Below are 18,653 nucleotides of genomic sequence, written 5' to 3'. Positions count from 1 at the left end.
GATGTAGTATATTTGGTAATGAGGTAACCACTAGTTATGGATGTAGTATATCTGGTCATGAGGAAACCACTAGTTATGGATGTAGTATATCTGGTAATGAGGAAACCACTAGTTATGGATATAGTATATCTGGTAATGAGGAAACCACTAGTTATGGATGTAGTATATCTGGTCATGAGGAAACCACTAGTTATGGATGTAGTATATCTGGTAATGAGGTAACCACTAGTTATGGATGTAGTATATCTGGTAATGAGGAAACCACTAGTTATGGATGTAGTACACTGCTCATAAAAATAAAGGGAACACTAAAATAACACATCCTAGATCTCAGTGAATGAAATATTCTTATTAAATACTTTTTTCTTTACATAGTTGAATGTGCTGACAACAAAATCACACAAAAATGATCAATGGAAATCAAATGTATCAACCCATGGAGGTCTGGATTTGGAGTCACACTCAAAATTAATGTGGAAAACCACACTACAGGCTGATCCAACTTTGATGTAATGTCCTTAAAACAATTCAAAATGAGGCTCAGTAGTGTGTGTTGCCTCCACGTGCCTGTATGACCTCCCTACAACGCCTGGGCATGCTCCTGATGAGGTGGCGGATGGTCTCCTGAGGGATCTCCTCCCAGACCTGGACTAAAGCATCCGCCAACTCCTGGGCAGTCTGTGGATGGAGCGAGACATGATGTCCCAGATGTGCTCAATTGGATTCAGGTCTGGGGAATGGGCGGGCCAGTCCATAGCATCAATGCCTTCCTCTTGCAGCAACTGCTGACACACTCCAGCCACATGAGGTCTAGCATTGTCTTGCATTTGGAGGAACCCAGGGCCAACCGCACCAGCATATGGTCTCACAAGGGGTCTGAGGATCTCATCTCGGTACCTAATGGCAGTCAGGCTATCTCTGGCGAGCACATGGCTGTGCGGCCCCCCAAAGAAATGCCACCCCACACCATGACTGACCCACCGCCAAACCGGTCATGCTGGAGGATGTTGCAGGCAGCAGAACGTTCTCCACGGCGTCTCCAGACTGTCACGTCTGTCACATGTGCTCAGTGTGAACCTACTTTCATCTTTGAAGAGCACAGGGCCAGTGGGGAATTTGCCAATCTTGGTGTTCTCTGGCAAATGCCAAACGTCCTGCACGGTGTTGGGCTGTAAGCACAACCCCCACCTGTGGACGTCGGGCCCTCATTACCACCCTCATGGAGTCTGTTTCTGACCGTTTGAGCAGACACATGCACATTTGTGGCCTGCTGGAGGTCATTTTGCAAGGCTCTGGCAGTGCTCCTCCTGCTCCTCCTTGCACAAAGGCGGAGGTAGCGGTCCTGCTGCTGGGTTGTTGCCCTCCTACGGCCACCTCCACGTCTCCTGATGTACTGGCCTGTCTCCTGGTAGCGCCTCCATGCTCTGGACACTACGCTGACAGACACAGCAAACCTTCTTGCCACAGCTCGCATTGATGTGCCATCCTGGATGAGATGCACTACCTGAGCCACTTGTGTGGGTTGTAGACTCCGTCTCATGCTACCACTAGAGTGAAAGCACCGGCAGCATTCAAAAGTGACCAAAACATCAGCCAGGAAGCATAGGAACTGAGAAGTGGTCTGTGGTCACCACCTGCAGAACCACTCCTTTATTGGGGGTGTCTTGCTAATTGCCTATAATTTCCACCTGTTGTCTATTCCATTTGCACAACAGCATGTGAAATGTATTGTCAATCAGTGTTGCTTCCTAAGTGGACAGTTTGGTTTCACAGAAGTGTGATTGACTTGGAGTTACATTGTGTTGTTTAAGTGTTCCCTTTATTTTTTTGAGCAGTGTATATCTGCTAATGAGGAAACCGCAAAGATGTTATTTTCACAATGTATTCTGAATATTACAGTGCACTATCAGTGCAAGATCAGGAGTGCTACTCAAGGAAACTCACAGTAAGCTCTGTGTCTATTCACTAATTCACCACCGTGGGGGAAAACTCAGGGGAGTTCTCATAGGCTGATTGCAAAAATAGCCTTCATTTACAGGTTGCGTATGAGTGTATTTCACATTACTTTTGGATTATAATTGTAAGGCTCGCTTGAATGTCCTGGTTAATATGTTTGTGTTACTGTCGCAAATCAACTGCTAAATACTTAAACACAACCAGTAAAATGCTCTTTGGCTAGCTTTAACATCAGCCATAACTTCACCTAACAATAACATAGACCTACTGTAGGACCCATAACTTCACCTAATGATAACATAGACAGACTGTAGGACCCATAACTTTTTGTTAACTGTTTTTGTCAGTATATCCATAATCGTTGGTGTAGTCAACCCAACTCTCACATGGCACTATTGGGGGGCTCGGTGTGTAGTAAATCATCACAACATGAAAATCGCAACAAGCCGTGCCCCCCAGTCTGCGGTCAGCAGATAGACCCTTCTCAAATATATATGTTAAGTCACTTTTTGGAAACGGAACAGAGAAAACAAGGGGTAGCTTGCTCTCTACGTCGTCTGATTCTAGACATATCAGTCATCATCCCAGGGCCCTCCGTCTAAGAGGTATTGACGAGCCAAAGTTAAAAAACTATTTAAGGCGGTTCTTACTGGTGTTAATCTGATCTCCTATCTCCACCTCTTCATCTTTCAATGTGACAGTAATCTCCGCTTCCACCTTCACTCCAATAACTGCATCCTCCTCTTCTTTCACTGTAATAGCCTCACCCTCAACTTCTTGTTTTACAAAGTGAAAGAAGGTTTTTCGAAATTATCGGAAAATACAAATAAAAAACAGAATGACCTTCTTTACATAAGTTGCTATGAAAAATATTACAGACATATTCAATCTCTCTCTATCCCAGTCTACTGTCCCCACATGCTTCAAAATGTCCGCCATTGTTCCTGTACCCAATATATATTTTTATTTAACCTTTGTTTAACTAGGCAAGTCAGTTAAGAACAAATTCTTATTTACAATGACGGCCTACCCTGTCCAAACCCAGGCCAATTGTGCGCTTCCCAATCATGACCAGATGTGATTCAGCCTGGATTCGAACCAGGGACTGTAGTGACACCTCTTGCACTGAGATGTAGTGCCTTAGACCACCATTTAATACACAGCGACTAAGATAGACCAACAACAGTGTAAAGAGCGTGAATGTTGTAGTTGTGTTTGCTAGAAAGCTACCGAGGTGTCTGACTAGCTGTTGTTGTTGAAGGAGCGTCCCGTCCACTAGATTATACGTCACACTGGCAGCGTAGCCTGAACCTAAAAGACGCACATCGCCATCTGCTGACTAGAGTGGGCAACGCAGTTGAGGAACCAAACGTTTATTTTTCATTTATTTCATAAACATTGATTATTATATTAAGTCGTTTAAAGAGAAGCATGTGTTGATTGATTCGTTTTTAATGAGTGAGAATTTAAAACAAACTTTACACCCACTACATATTTTTATTGAACCATACTTCTGACATGGATCATTTTGACCCCAGAGGCATATCTTTTATCATTGCCAAAATGTGGTTTATTTAATTCTTCCAATTTTTCATGACTTTGTCAATCAACTTGTTCTTAATACATCTAAATATGGTTTAGTGTTACCTGGTCTAGTTCATGACATTGAGGAGGACAGAGCAGCTGTAACACAGTACCAGTGGTGTAAAGTACTTGAGTAAAAGTACTTTCAAGTACTATTGAAGTAGTATCTGTATTTATTATTTATTTTTGACAACTTTTACTTTTACTTCACTACATTTCTAAATGAAAATAATGTACTTTTTAATACATTTTCGTTGACACCCAAAAGTACTAGTTACATTTTGAATGCTTAGCAGGACAAAAAAATTGTCCAATTCAGCACTTATCAAGAGAACATCCCTGGTCGTCCCTACTGCCTCTGATCTGACGGACTCACTAAACACAAATGCTTTGTTTGTAAATATGTCTGAGTGTAGGAGTGTGCCCCTGGCTATCCGTAAATAAAAAAAATAAAATGGTTCCGTCTGGTTTTGTTAATATAAGGAATTTGAAATTATTCATTATTTTACTTTTGATACTTAAGTATATTTAAAACCAAATACTTGTAGACTTTTACTCAAGTGGTATTTTACTGGGTAACTTTCTGTTAAGGTATCTATACTTTTACTCCAACATAACAATTTGGTACTTTCTCCACCACTGATCATGAGTCTATTCTGGTATCCTTCAACATGGTGAGCCTCATTATGAGTCTAATCTGCTCTCCTTCAACATGATGAGCCTCAACATGAGTCTAATCTGCTCTCCTTCAACATGGTGAGGCTCAACATGAGTCCAATCTGGTCTCCTTCAACATGGGCAGCCTCATTATGAGTCTAATCTGCTCTCCTTCAACATGGCCAGCCTCATTATGAGTCTAATCTGGTCTGCTTCAACATGGTTAGCCTCATTATGAGTCTAATCTGGTCTCCTTCAACATGGTCAGCCTCATTATGAGTCTTAACTGCTCTCCTTCAACATGGTCAGCCTCATTATGAGCCTCGTTAATTGTCTGATGAAAAAGAAAACCCACACACTGATCAGTATCAATCAGCCTTTTGTTTTCTTTCAAGTTATTAACTAATGATTAGCACACACAAGTTCTCAGATGTGTGAGCGCTTTACCTATTTCTAACAGTATCATTTTAAATGGAGAAAACAACTCAGCAACATGGAAACAATGTGGGAGGATTAGCAAATCCTGTTTCAGTATCGAAATTACAAACCACATGAACAAGTGCATTGGACACGTCTATGAAGCCAAAACTAATCCCATCATGTCTGCATTGGATACGTCTATGAGGTCAATACTAATCCATCATGTCTGCATTGGACACGTCTATGAGGTCAATACTAATCCATCATGTCTGCATTGGACACGTCTATGAGGTCAATACTAATCCATCTTGTCTGCATTGGACACGTCTATGACGTCAATACTAATCCATCATGTCTGCATTGGACACGTCTATGAGGTCAATACTAATCCATCATGTCTGCATTGGACATGTCTATGGGCCAGCAGGTCGCCTAGTGGTTAGAGCATTGGGCCAGAAACCAAAAGGTTGGTGGCTCGAATCCCGAGCTGACAAGGTAAAAATCTGTCGTTCTGCCCCTGAACAAGGCATTGTTCCCCGGTAGGCCACCATTGTAAAGAACTGGTTCTTAACTGTCTTTAAAGTTTAAATTAATAAAATATTTTTTAAACGTAGCAGAATTAAATAATGATTGTGCAATATCATCAGACTAAATTAGAGTAACAACCCAATAAAATAGACAAACAGGGAATGTTCAATGACTCAAAAAGGCCACTATAGTTCGTTCTGTGAATCAGCCCTTTATTTCCTATCATAAAGAACACATGTGGAAATGGGCAGTGGGTTTAGGCATCCATCTGACTCCAAAACAAGACAAGATTGAATAGTTGAATAGTGTCTAATCCAAATAATCAGCACAATGGCAGATGTTAGTGCAGGGCTGGAACAGAAACCTGCACACCCAGTAGCTAGATCTCTAGCAGCAAGGTTGGCCATGTATTTTCTAGGTCTGTGAATCGTGGAACAGTATTGGTGTAGTCATACAACTTATTATAACAGTAAACCAACAGCATATTCAGAGCATTTAGAAAGTATTCAGACCCCTTGACTTTTTCCCACATTTTTTTACATTACACCCTTATTCTAAAATGTATTAAATAATAGTGTGTTCCTCATTAATCTACACACAATACCCCATAATGGCAAAGCGAAACACAGAAATACCTTATTTACATAAGTATTCAGACCCTTTGCTATGAGACTCGAAATTGAGCTCAGGTGCATCTTATTTCCATTGATCATCCTTGAGATGTTCCTACAACTTGATTGGAGTCCACCTGCGGTAAATTAAATTGATTGGACATGATTTGGGCACACACCTGTCTATATAAGGTCCCACAGTTGACAGTGCATGTCAGAGCAAAAACCAAGCCACGAGGTTGAAGGAATTGTCCGTAGAGCTCCGAGACAGGATTCTGTAGAGGCACAGATCTGGGGAAGGGTACCAAAAAATGGGCCTTGGTCAGGGCTCCTTGACAGAGCTCCAGAGTTTCTTTATGGCGATGTGAGAACCTTCCAGAAGGACAACCATCTATACAACACTCCGCCAATCAGGCCTTTAGGATAGAGGCATATGACAGCACGCTTGGAGTTTGCCAAAAGGCACCTAGAGGACTCTGAGACCATGAGAAACAAGATTCCTTGGTCTAATGAAACCAAGATTGAACTCTTTGGCCTGAATTCAAAGCATCACGTCTGGATAAAACCAGGCACCATCCCTACGGTGAAGCACGGTGGTGGCAGCATCATGCTGTGGGGATGTTTTTGAGTGGCAGAGACTGGAGACTAGTCAGGATTGAGGGAAAGATGAACAGAGCAAAGTACAAAGATGTTTCTACAGATGAAGCTCATATCCATAACAAACTGAAATCAATAGAATAGGGTTGTACATTATGACACCATTACAATACTCCTACTACAATGTTAAACATTCTATATTGTGACATTATTTCATTGATGTCATGAAACAACTCCTTCATGTGTGAATTTTCTGATGTTTAATCAGAGATCTTTTACAAGAGTATCTCTTCCCACATTGATCACAGCTGAAAGGTTTCTCTCCTGTGTGTATTCTATGGTGTATCTTCAGATAATTCCATGTAGTGAAACTCTTCCCACATTGATCACAGCTATGAGGTTTCCCTCCTGTGTGTGTTTTCTGGTGTGATACCAGGTTACTTGACTGAGTAAAACTCTTCCCACATTGATCACAGCTATGAGGTTTCTCTCCTGTGTGTGTTCTCTGGTGTATAGTTAGATAGCAGGATGTAGTAAAACTCTTCCCACATTGAATACAGCCATGAGGTCTCTCTCCTGTGTGTGTTCTTTGGTGTCTAGTCCGACTGCTAGACATAGTAAAACTCTTCCCACATTGAGCACAACTATAAGGTTTCTCTCCTGTGTGTGTTCTCTGGTGTACAGTCAGAACTCTACATGAAGCAAAGCTCTTCCCACATTGAGCACAGCTATAAGACTTCTCTCCTGTGTGTGTTCTCTGGTGTGCTGTCAGGCCACCAGATGAAACAAAACTCTTCCCACATTGGTAACAGCTATAAGATTTCTCTCCTGTGTGTGTTCTCTGGTGTGATATCAGGCTGATTACCAGAGTAAAACTCTTCCCACATTGATCACAGCTATAAGGTTTCTCTCTTGTGTGTGTTCTCTGGTGTGATATCAGGCTGACAGGTTGACAGAGTAAAACTCTTCCCACAGTAAGAGCAGCAGAAAGGTTTCTCTCCCGTGTGATTTCTCAGGTGTATTTTAAGTTCTGATGAAGATTTTAAACATTTCCCACAATCAGAACAGCAGTGAGATCTCTTCCTTGTGGATCTCCGCAGGTGTTTTTTGAGGTGTTCTGATGTGGAGAGACTCTTCTCTGCCCTGTCAGCATCATGATGTTGTTGAGCCTCACCAGAGGATCCACAGTAGTCAATTCTCTCTCCTGTGTGAACAACAAAGAAAGACAGATGGTTAAAGGCCCACAACAGCAGAAATCCACTGTAAAAGGTGATGCCAACAGCGTAGCCATGATGTTGTACAAACAATGACATCTGTAATGAATGTTAAAATGATTTGACATTTGTCTTAAGACAGTCAAGTATGCAACAATAGTCATATTTTGTCTTGTTTTCACATTAGTGAAACGATTGTAGGCTAGAAATACGTTTTTAAAGTTGTTGAAATTCAAAGCAGTGTGCCAGACGACTTTTGGTCTCCAATATAGGCTCCTTTCTGAAGGTCTATGTTATTGTTATGTGAAGTTATGGGTCCTACAGGGGGTCTATGTTATTGTTATGGGTCCTACAGTAGGTCTATGGCAAGACTTGAAAATTGATTTCTAGATCAACAACCAAATTGACAGAACATGAAGGATTTTATAAAGAATATTCACATGAAGATCAGTCGCCTATTGGATGACATCACGACTTCCCATCAAGCCAACTCCTTGAATGCCTTACTGTGACATCACTCACTCCTTCTAGTTTCCAGTTGTCTAAAAAAAAACACTATTTTGCTCAAAACATTTATTTGTTTATTTTTAGTGTGTTTATACTTGAATGTATCACTTTTCAACAGGAAAAGTTTTTTTTAAATCACTGGAGGACGTCATGAACAATTCCGACAGTACAAAAACATATCTAAGTGTAGAACGCCCTTTTAAAAATTGCACATTAGCACTCTTTCCTCTGGTCTAAAAAAATATCCCAATGCCCCAGGGCAGTAATTGGGGTCACTGCCCTCTGTAGGGTGCTGTCTTTTGGATGGGACATTAAATGGGTGTCCTGACTCTCTGAGGTCTCTAAAGATCCCATGGCACTTATTGTAAGAGTAGGGGTGTTAACCCCAGTGTCCTGGCTAAATTCCCAATCTGGCCCTCAAACCATCACAGTCACCTAATAATCCCCAGTTTACAATTGGCTCATCTCTCCCCTGCAACTATTCCCCAGGTCGCTGCTGCAAATGAGAACATGTTCTCAGTCAACTTATCTGGTAAAATAAAGGATAAATAAAAACTATATTTACTGGTGTTAATCAGATCAATGTCCCTGTTTTATAAAATAGTACTCACTGTATTTACTGGTGTTAATCAGATCTCCAGTCCTCTCTTCTTCGTCCTCCTCTAATGTGACAGTAATCTCCCCCTCTTCATCCTTCATCCCAAAAACTTCATCTTCTTTCACTTCATCCTCCACTCCAAAAACCGAATCTTCCTCCCCTTCTTTCACAATAACATCCTCCTCCTCTTTCACTCTGAAGGCGTCTTTCTCTTCTTCTTTCACGGTAACAGCCTCAACCTCTACCTGTTTTTGTATTGTAATAGCCTCTTCTTCCTCCTCCTCTTTCACGAGAGCTTCTTCCTCCGTCCAGCAGACCTCCTTTTCTTCAGCAGGAGAGTAGCTTAGTGAACTCATGGTCGGAGATGTTAGCTAGTTAGCATTAGCGACTAGACTAGTGCTAACTTAACCAGCCAGCAAGTTGACTTACAACTAAATGGGGTAGCTAGTTGTTTCCACAATCATTGTGGCAAATAAATCACGAAATTGTCTAAAGAACGTGAATGTTCCGACTTTGTTGTCCAGCGAGCTACCGAGGTGGCTGCAGTTGTTGAAGAAGCGTTCCGTCCACTAGATTATACATCTCAGTAGAAACATCGCCTGAAAGACACATATCGCCATCTGCTGTCTGGAGGGAAAACGTATTTTTTTTATCTTCAATTAATTATAATATTATAAAGCAGTTTAGGGAAACGTTTTTTTTCTCTCCATTAAAAAATAATAATATATCAACACGCACAAAGAGCAACAACATTTTTTACGAGAATTTAAAACCGACTCTTACATCTACTCCACATGTGTATTTCTGATTCAGTCAAATTACTAGATATCAAAGTAAGCACCTAGTTATTGATACCCTTGATAAAGATGAGCAAAAATGACTGTATAAAATAAATAAACTTTACTTTACCCACTACCAGGATATTTTAGCCCAAAACCTGGTTACCTCTCTGCTAGGAGGCTGAAACTTGGCCAGAAGTGGATCTTCCAGCAAGACACATCAACACCCACGAAGAAACGGTTAATTGGGCACAAAATCAACATTTTCAACGGCCATCTCAGTCTTCGGACTTCAACTCCATTGAAAACCTGTGGTTTGAATTGAACAGGGCAGTCCATAAGCGCAGACAAAATAAATCAAGGACCTGGAGAGATTCTGTATGGAGGAAGGGTCTAAGATCCCACCCAATGTGTTCTCTAATCTCATAAAACATTTCAGTGTCGTTATCCTCACAAGGGGAGGGTGCTAGAGTATTGAAAACATGGGTGGCAATAATTCAGACCCCTACCTTTTTAGAATTACATGTTAAACTAAATCTCTTTCTCTGAGCAATTGTATCAGTATAAAACAATATAATTTCCCTTTATTTGTTGGTGTAACAATACATCATGCAGATGTATATAATTAACAGACTAGGTCTATACTGCTCCTACATGGTGTAACAATACATCATGTAGATGTATATAATGAACAGACTAGGTCTATACTGCTCCTACATGGTGTAACAATACATCATGTAGATGTATATAACGAACATAATCGGTTTCTATCCTATGTCTATGCATTACTCATCTCATATGTATATTGTATTCTATTCTACTGTATGCCACTCTGACATCGCTCCTCAATATATTTATATATTCTTATTCCATTACTAGGTATTTGTTGTGAAATTGTTAAATATCACTGCACTGTTGGAGCTAGGAACACAAGCATTTAGTTAGATATTACTGCACTGTTGGAGCTAGGAACACAAGCATTTAGTTAGATATTACTGCACTGTTGGAGCTAGGAACACAAGCATTTAGTTAGATATTACTGCACTGTTGGAGCTAGGAACACAAGCATTTAGTTAGATATTACTGCACTGTTGGAGCTAGGAACACAAGCATTTAGTTAGATATTACTGCACTGTTGGAGCTAGGAACACAAGCATTTAGTTAGATATTACTGCACTGTTGGAGCTAGGAACACAAGCATTTCGCCACACCCGCAATAACATATGTATGTGACAAAACTTTTGATTTATGAAGGTCACTTGTGTAAATTGTACTTTTCCCCACTCATCTTTTGACATTGCATTTTGCATATTCAGTGGCCTGGCTACTTCCAGACTATGTCAAAGACCCATCCTGGTCGATCTGAACCTAATGCAGCTTGGAGTGATCGGATGACAGAAGTCACATTTAGGTGCCAGGTTTAACTGAGGCCATAGATTCTCCATATCCATTACTTTGAGTGTTCTAGATAATATGACTAAATGTGTTTCTGTGTTGCAGGGGCAGTCAAGAATTGGAACATGACAGAAGCAGAGCTGTGGGAGACCACCTCAAGCCCCTGGTAGAGCCGGGGGTTGTGTTGACCACTCCACCACTCCTTCAGCGGGCTGGAAAAGTGGGATTTATACTGTTTTTCATATTAAGATGGACCAAGAGTCTGTTGATTGGTCAGTCATTGGGATAATTTGTTTTGCAATATGTTCAAATCAAATCAAGCTTTATTTATACAGCACATTTCAGACATGGATGCAACACAATGGCTTCACAGGAAAAAACTATTAAAATAAACAGAAATATTTAGTACACAAACATAAGAGGATAAAAAAAACAATAACTTAAAGACTAATGAGCATCCTAAGGAAATACCATTGATTAAAATGTTAAAAATATCCAACCCAAAATATAAGCTTCTTTTGTTTGGATGGGCTCTGAAAGACACTATAGGAGTATCCAATGAAAGTTGACTAGTAACAACAACTGGTACCTAAAATACACCCACCATGAGACCCACTAAATCTGCCCAAGAAGAGGAAAACAAAAGAAAAACACACCAAACTTAAAGACAGGAAGCAAACCAAAAAGGTGGTTAAAATAATTTATTACAATCAATACCATTCATACTATTACAAAATCATTTCTCATTCATTCTTAATTAATTCTATTTACAAAAACATCAAACAAAAACAAACCTCAGGGGAGCATCGTCCCTCCCCGTCATACCTAACCAATACCTAACCCTTTCCCTATCTCCCCTTCCCTAATCTATCCCCTTACCAAACTCACTCTAACACTCCCAGCCCTAAACCCCCTTTCCACCTCTCCCGTGCCGCATGCTTCCCCCACTTCCTCTCCTCCCTCTTCATCTTCCCCCTCAAATCACCTTCCACCCTTCTCACTATCCCTTCCACCCCCCAATCTCTCCCTGTCTTGACTAAATTCTGCCTGGCTTCCCACAGTCCCTTTGTAAAGAGACTCATGAGAAGCCACAGCAGAAACCTGTCCCTATCCGTTCCCTTTGCTCTCCCTACGCCTCTCTCTAGCCTAGCCCATGTCAAAACAAAATCACTCCTAACCACACCTAGCATTACTCGTGCCCTAGCCCAGACTAGTCCGGCAAAGGCACAGTCCCAAAAGGCATGGCGCACAGTCTCCTCCCTGCCACAAGAGGATCTTGGACAGGAGGGGGATTGCACCAAACTATACCGGTACAAGATGGCACGTACCGGCAAGCACTTATGGAGGCCCAACCAAATCAGGTCCTTGAGCCTATTGTCCAGGCCCCGCGCCTGCACTCCCTCCCAGACCACTGACGAGATGCCCGCTACAGGCGCAGGACTCCCTGCCTGCCTGACCTCCTCGTACAGGTGCCTGTGGTCTAAACCTACTCGGGCAACTTCAACCTCGGGGTGCGCACGCAGCCACATGGCCAAAATGCCACGGCAGCTGTTCCGCCCGAGGACCCGCATTAGACCACACCATTACGCTTCTCGCCTTACACGAGAAGAACACCCGCAGGAGGTAACCGGACGGGTGTATAACCGGACGAGCAAGCTCCGTCAACAAGAAAGAAACAAAAATGGCGTCCAGCTTGAGGGGGAAATGTGGTACCCCCCTACCTCCCTCCCCGATGGGACAGATAATGCTTGCCCTGGCGACCCACTCGCACCTGCCACTCCACATAAACTGAAACACAAGCCTCACTAGAGGCCTCCTCAGACAAGCCGGCAATGGATAGATGTATGCCACGTACAAAAGAGACGGCAACACATCCACCTTTAGGACCAGGACTTTGCCCATAAAAGACAAATACCTAGCCTTCTACATTGCTACCTTCCTCTGTACCACTGCGATACGCATGTTCCAGTTTAGCGTCGCTGAGCCGGAGGTCTCAAAATGAACCCCGAGAATCCTCAGGGCCCCTTCACAGAGAGATAACCCCCCAGGCACATCCGTTCTACCGCGCCATCTTCCGAAAAACTTGACGGAAGACTTTGCATGGTTCAGAACCGCTCCCGACGCTCGGGTGAAATCCCCAAAGATGGCAAGGGACCTTGTCAGGCACGAGTCCTTGCACAACAGCAAGGAAGTGTCGTCGGCGTACTGCGTCATCTTAACACGCAGCCCACCGCTTCCAGGGATCAACAAGCCTTCCACCCCTGTGTCTGCCCTAATGGCAGCCCCCAGAGGCTCCATGTACAGAACGAAGAGGAGAGCCGAGAGTGGGCATCCCTGCCTGATCCCAGACGAGAGGTCAAAAACGTCACCTAAGTGACTATTTACACTAACTCGACACCCCGCTCCGACATATAAAGTACGGATCCATCCTATAAACTTCTCCCCAAATCCTAATCTACCTAACACCCTGAATAGAAAAGATCTATTCACGCGATCAAAAGCTTTCGCCTGATCTAGCGCTGCTACCATTAAAGGTAGCCCTCTATCTTCAACCCAAGCGATGGAATCCCTGATCAACTGTAGGTTCCATCTTATAGAGCGGCCCTCTACCCCGCACGTCTGATCCTCGTGGACGACGTAGGGAAGGGATGTGCGCAACCGGTCTGCTAAAACCTTTGCAAGAATCTTGTAATCTACGCACAGCATGGTCAATGGCCGCCAGTTGCCAAGGTCAGTTGCTTCCCCCTTCTTATAAAGAAGTGACAGCACACCAACAGCCATTGATCCCCCCGGGACCCCCGTCTCAAGGATGGCCTTCAAGACTTCGAGAACCACTGGTCCAAGTATACCCCAAAACTTGAGGTAAAACTCAGCCGGCAGCCCATCCATCCCAGGCACCTTCCCTTTTCCCATCCTCCTAAGAGCGCTCTCAACCTCTTCTAGTGAGATCTGGGCCTCCATCACGTCTCTAATGTCCTCTGGCAACCGCCGGGACAAGTGTTCTAAAAACACGTTTCCCTGCTCTACATCTATTTCCCTTTCCTTAAATAAACCTTGGAAATGATCAGTTGTCACCCTGACCATTTCCTCTGGTGTACTTACTATACTACCATTTTCTTCCCTAACTCCCTTCATTACCTTCCTACTCTGTCTGGCCCTAACCGACTTAAAGAACATAGCGGAACAAGTCTCATTATGTTCTAGAAAGCCACTATGCGCACGCTCCAGGAAAGCTCGAGCCTTCTGCTCCTGCAGCTCCCTGAGCTGCGCCTTTAGGGCTGCGAATCTCTCCCAGTCAATTGACCCGCCGAGGTTGCCTGCCTCGTACTCGAGTTCAATTAACCTTTGGATACGATCCACCTCCCTCCTTTCCTCCCTTTTTTTCCTTCTACAATATCCTATTATAAAAGCCCTTATCCTCCCCTTGACTAAATCCCATCACTCTAACACCCCCTCGCACATGGACCGGAGGCCGTCAAGCCTCCGAAAGAAACAAAAAAATGCATCAACGAAAGCCTGCTCCTCCAGTATATCCCGATCGAACTTCCAGTACCCCCTACCGAAGAGGCAGACTGGCGACCCCACCTGCAGGAACACCCCGTCGTGATCCGTGAAGAAAACAGGCAACAGCCGCCCAGACAACTGACCCAAAGACCTGGATACAAAAATGTAGTCGAGCCTCCGCGCAACCCCCCTGGAGTTGCGTCATGTAGGACCGACCATTGCCGGAGTAGTGTGCAGGCCACCATCAACCAGACCATGGCAAGCCATTAGCCCAGAGATGGCACCTGCACTGCTATCACCGCCTACCCCTAAATCTATATTAAAGTCTCCTCCTATCACCAAGTGCCTGTTTGTAACACACAGGGGCGCCAGACAGTCCACCATCTCCCTCCTGTCTGCCGCCACCTGTGGCCCATACACCCCAATTAACCTATATCTAGCTTCTTTAAACTTAACATCTATCCCCAAAACTCTACCCTGCATTATTACAAAAGTGTTCTCTATTTTAACCTCTCTATGCCCATACAAAATCCCTACTCCTGTTGAGTGCACCCCTCCTATGCCCCAAAAAGATTCCCCCTTATCCCACTCCCTCTTAAATCTACACACATCCGCCCTCCTTTTAACATTATCCCTTAACCCCCTAACATTTAGACTAAAAAAAGAAACAGAACTATTCATTTAATTATTTACAACAAATAAAAACCTCAAAACCCCCCAAAAAACCAGGAGACTCACCCGATGCTCCCCTGGTCCATCTCCACCGGCGGGGACGTCCTCTCCTCTCCTGACGCCCCCCCGTCCTCCATTCCAACCCATGATCCAGGCAGTGTGTTGGGTCCTCCCTCCCCACCCACCACCCCCCCCTCCCTGTTTGCCTCGGGGCTGCATGTAGGGGACCCCATCTCCCCAAACAGGAGTTGGGATCCCTCCAGCAAACAACCCACCGACCCCTCACTGGAGTCATCCACTAAAATGCAAGGGGCTGAGGCAAACCGGGAGGACAAATTACCCCCCCCCGCCACTCTCTTAACCGCCCCCTCCCCCTCCACACCCCCCTCCCTCTCACTTCCTGCCAAGCTCCCCCTCTTTATCCCTTTCTTCTTTGGTGAAGGAGGTAGCGGGGAGACACAACGTCCCATCCCCGCTAACCCCTCCACCAAATCCCTCATTTCGACCTCGAGGAAGTCTGGCAGGCTGTCCCCCCACTCCTTCCCCCCATCTCCCCCCCTCCCACATCCACTCCTCCCTCCTTCTCCGTCACTGTCCCCCTTCCCTCTTCCACTCCTTCTCGTACCACTGTCCCCCTTCCCTCTTCCACTCCTTCTCGTACCACTGTCCCCTTCTCCCTCTTCTCAGCTCCTCCACCTTCTTCCGTCCCCTTTTTCTTCTCTCCTTCTGTTCCATTCTTTTCTTCTCCTCGCCTCTTTCTTCTTCCCATCTTCTTCCTGCGCCGTCTTTTCTCCTGTGCCGTCTTTTCTCCTGTGCCATCCATGCAATCCGCACGCATCCTTTCTTTCCTCCCCCCATCCCCCGCTCCCCCCCCCCCCCCCCCCAGCTGCAGACGCGTATGACCTGTGACGAGCCGGGCAATCACGCCACAGGTGTGCTCTTGAGCCACACCCGTGGCAAGCCTTGGGCTCGTCACACTCCTTGGCCTCGTGCTCTTCTGACCCACAAAAACGACACCTCTTGGCGCTGCACGAGGCCAGGATATGGCCGTAGGCCATACAACGCCTGCAGAACGGGGGCTGACGTGCATAGTAGAGTGTTCCCCTGTCAGCCCCCAGGGAGAACATCGCCGGAGGATGGAGGTAGCCATCCACACTCTTCGGGGACTCCCTGAGTAACGCCTGGAACCCTCTCCTCCCGTTCCAGAAACCCAGGGAGTCCCTGAGGTACCTCGCTGAGGAGACATTGTCCATGTATCTCCCCAGAAAGGCCCTCACTTCTTCATCCTTCACGTGCGGATTGTACATGTTTACGGTGACCACCCTGAAGTTGTTCTTTGCCAGGCTGGTCACCGCATAATGGCACAGGGGTCCTTTTCTTTCCGCTTCCTTTGCCATCTTCAATACATCATCATGTTTCTCTTGCTTGTGAAACGTCACATCAAAACCCTTTTCATTTGGGTTGCCTTGAAGGCAGAGTACTTCCTTCACCTCTATCCTGAGGCATCCCATCAATATGGTCCTTCCAAAAGTTTCCCTGCCCCAAGGTTCCATCTCCTTTTCAGTCCATGAAAATCTTACGGTATTTGCTATACCAATCCCCGGAACCGACCAGGTTTGCTTGTTTGTGTTCATTTTTCTTCAAAAAAAAAAGCTCTCTTCAGAAAGAAGCTTCAACCTGAAATGAAAAACATCTTAAACCAAAAAGGTGGCCCAACTAAAGGTGTTGACTCTCCACATCTATCAAGACCTGAAATCAAATCTTCATTTATACAGCACATTTCAGACATGGATGCAACACAATGGCTTCACAGGGGAAAAAAAACTAATTTAAAAAAATGAAAATAAAACAGAAATACTTAGTACATAACAAATAGAAGACGAACAACTGAAAGAATAATGAGCATCCTAAGGAAATGCCATTGATTAAAACTATTAAATCAGATGCAATATCCAATCCAAAATGTAACTTTGTTTTTTAGGAGGGGCACTGAAAGTTGACTAGTAATAACAACTGGAACCTAGAAGACACCCACCATGAGACTCACTAAATCTGCCCAAGCGGCAAACAAAAGAAAAGCAACTAAAGGTGTTGACTCTCCACATCTACCAAGACAACTGGAGCACTGGGCCAGACACTCTTAAATAGAACCTGGACCAGCTCAGGTGAAACACCTTCCCACTAACGAGATGGACAAGCCAGCACAGGTGTAACACTTACTGACTAACGAGGTGACACCAATCTGTGCGTCCTACGTGCTAACGAGCTATACGTGCTAAAGTCCAACCTCAAAACATAAATGGAAAAACCAAAGCCAGTAACACCTTCCCCCTTAAGACAAGTTTGCTCACCACCAGAAAACAACTTCCATTTGACATTATAATCAACTACAATGCTTCACCTTCTCCAATATAAACATGCTGTCTGGCTGTCAACAATTAAAAACAAGAAAAACACGTATTTCTAAATAATATACAATCGTATCTTTTCTCATTTTTCTTTCTATAGAATCCTAAAACTCACTAGCTTCTAGAACTGTCGTCTTCCTAAAACACACTAGCTTCTAGAACTCTGGTCCCCTTGGAACGAACCAAAACAAAACTCATCTCCAAAACGGATAAACATGCAGTCAAAATAAATTGTGATCCATGGCAACTCACTGACTAAACGCAAACATTTTTGACTGCCTACCCTTGAGACGATCAGCAACCAAGTTGTCCTTAACACTCCTGCAATATCCGTAGTAACTTTCCACCTCACTGTGGAGCTTCTCTTTTCAGGGTTCACTCGATAGGCATGTTGTTGGATCGGGGCCCAGTCCCCAATGTCATGCATTTGGGTTGGCACATCTGAGGATGAATCCTGATATTCTAAAAGCAGGGCAACATTGTCAATATAATTGTACCCAAAAATGGTCAGCTGGTTGCATAAATAATTATTACTAAATGTTACAAACTGTAAATATGAAAATCAAAACCAAATGTTCACCCCTTTGTTAATATGTGTTGGCAATATAAAAAAAATATTTATCTTTTGTCAGGCTGAAGGTTTGAAATATGAGTAGGTGATTTGAGTCATGCTTCTTCAGTAGTGGAATAAAGACAATTAGCATTTGAATGTTGTCAAGAAATACTGGAGTGATGTCAGATTGTTAATAAAATTTATTACAGACCAATTTATTATACTGCTTTCATGTGTGTATGTACACAAACATCTGCAACAATTATCATATTACATGTATTTTTTTTAAACAAGCAGCTTTTTCAACTTGTAGAAAACAGCTGGCTACATTTTGAAGTCCTGCATTTTGATTCAAGTGGGTCACCAACGCAGTAAGTGTAACACAGCTCTTTTTTTTTTGTTGTTAGTCACTTTTTGTTAAATAATACTCTTTCAATTCAGAGCCTGGATTTTCCCCTGAGGCTAATATCCATATCATTATGCAATCAATTAAACAGGGCAAATGGTAAGGTAGAACATCATTAAAATACTCCTACTACAATGATAAAACATTCTACATTGTGACATCATTTCATCGATTTCATGAAACAACTCCTTCATGTATTTTCTGATGTTTAATCAGAGATCTTTTATCAGAGTATCGCTTGTCACATTGATTACAGCTAAAAGG

General features: G+C 43.6%; 1 protein-coding gene across 1 annotated transcript; it reads right to left on the bottom strand.

The window, feature by feature from the left end:
- Window positions 1–5,336: 5,336 nt before the first annotated feature.
- On the bottom strand, window positions 5,337–16,419 carry LOC110485123 (uncharacterized). Its single transcript, XM_090194339.1, has 3 exons — window positions 16,253–16,419; window positions 15,948–16,126; window positions 5,337–7,364 (listed from the first exon to the last, which is right to left on the bottom strand). Exons 1-3 carry the CDS (start codon window positions 16,417–16,419, stop codon window positions 6,592–6,594), a joined length of 1,119 nt encoding a protein of 372 aa, XP_090050465.1. The 3' UTR covers window positions 5,337–6,591.
- Window positions 16,420–18,653: the final 2,234 nt, after the last annotated feature.

The sequence above is a fragment of the Oncorhynchus mykiss genome, chromosome 13 (assembly GCF_057628025.1).
Source record: "Oncorhynchus mykiss isolate SJ-2025 chromosome 13, ASM5762802v1, whole genome shotgun sequence".
Taxonomy (NCBI): domain Eukaryota; kingdom Metazoa; phylum Chordata; class Actinopteri; order Salmoniformes; family Salmonidae; genus Oncorhynchus; species Oncorhynchus mykiss.
The sequence above is the reverse complement of the archived record's forward strand: the minus strand, read 5'-3'. Positions and strand labels throughout refer to the sequence as shown.

Excerpts from the sequence above, each read along its gene's own strand:
- LOC110485123 (XM_090194339.1), bottom strand. The coding sequence starts at position 16,419 with ATGGCAAAGGAAGCGGAAAGAAAAGGACCCCTGTGCCATTATGCGGTG. Across the intron at positions 16,127-16,252 it reads GACAATGTCTCCTCAGCGAG|GGGAACACTCTACTATGCAC; the intron begins GTACCTCAGGGA and ends GGGGGCTGACAG. Across the intron at positions 7,365-15,947 it reads CTCAAGAGCACACCTGTGGC|AAATCACACGGGAGAGAAAC; the intron begins GTGATTGCCCGG and ends AATACACCTGAG.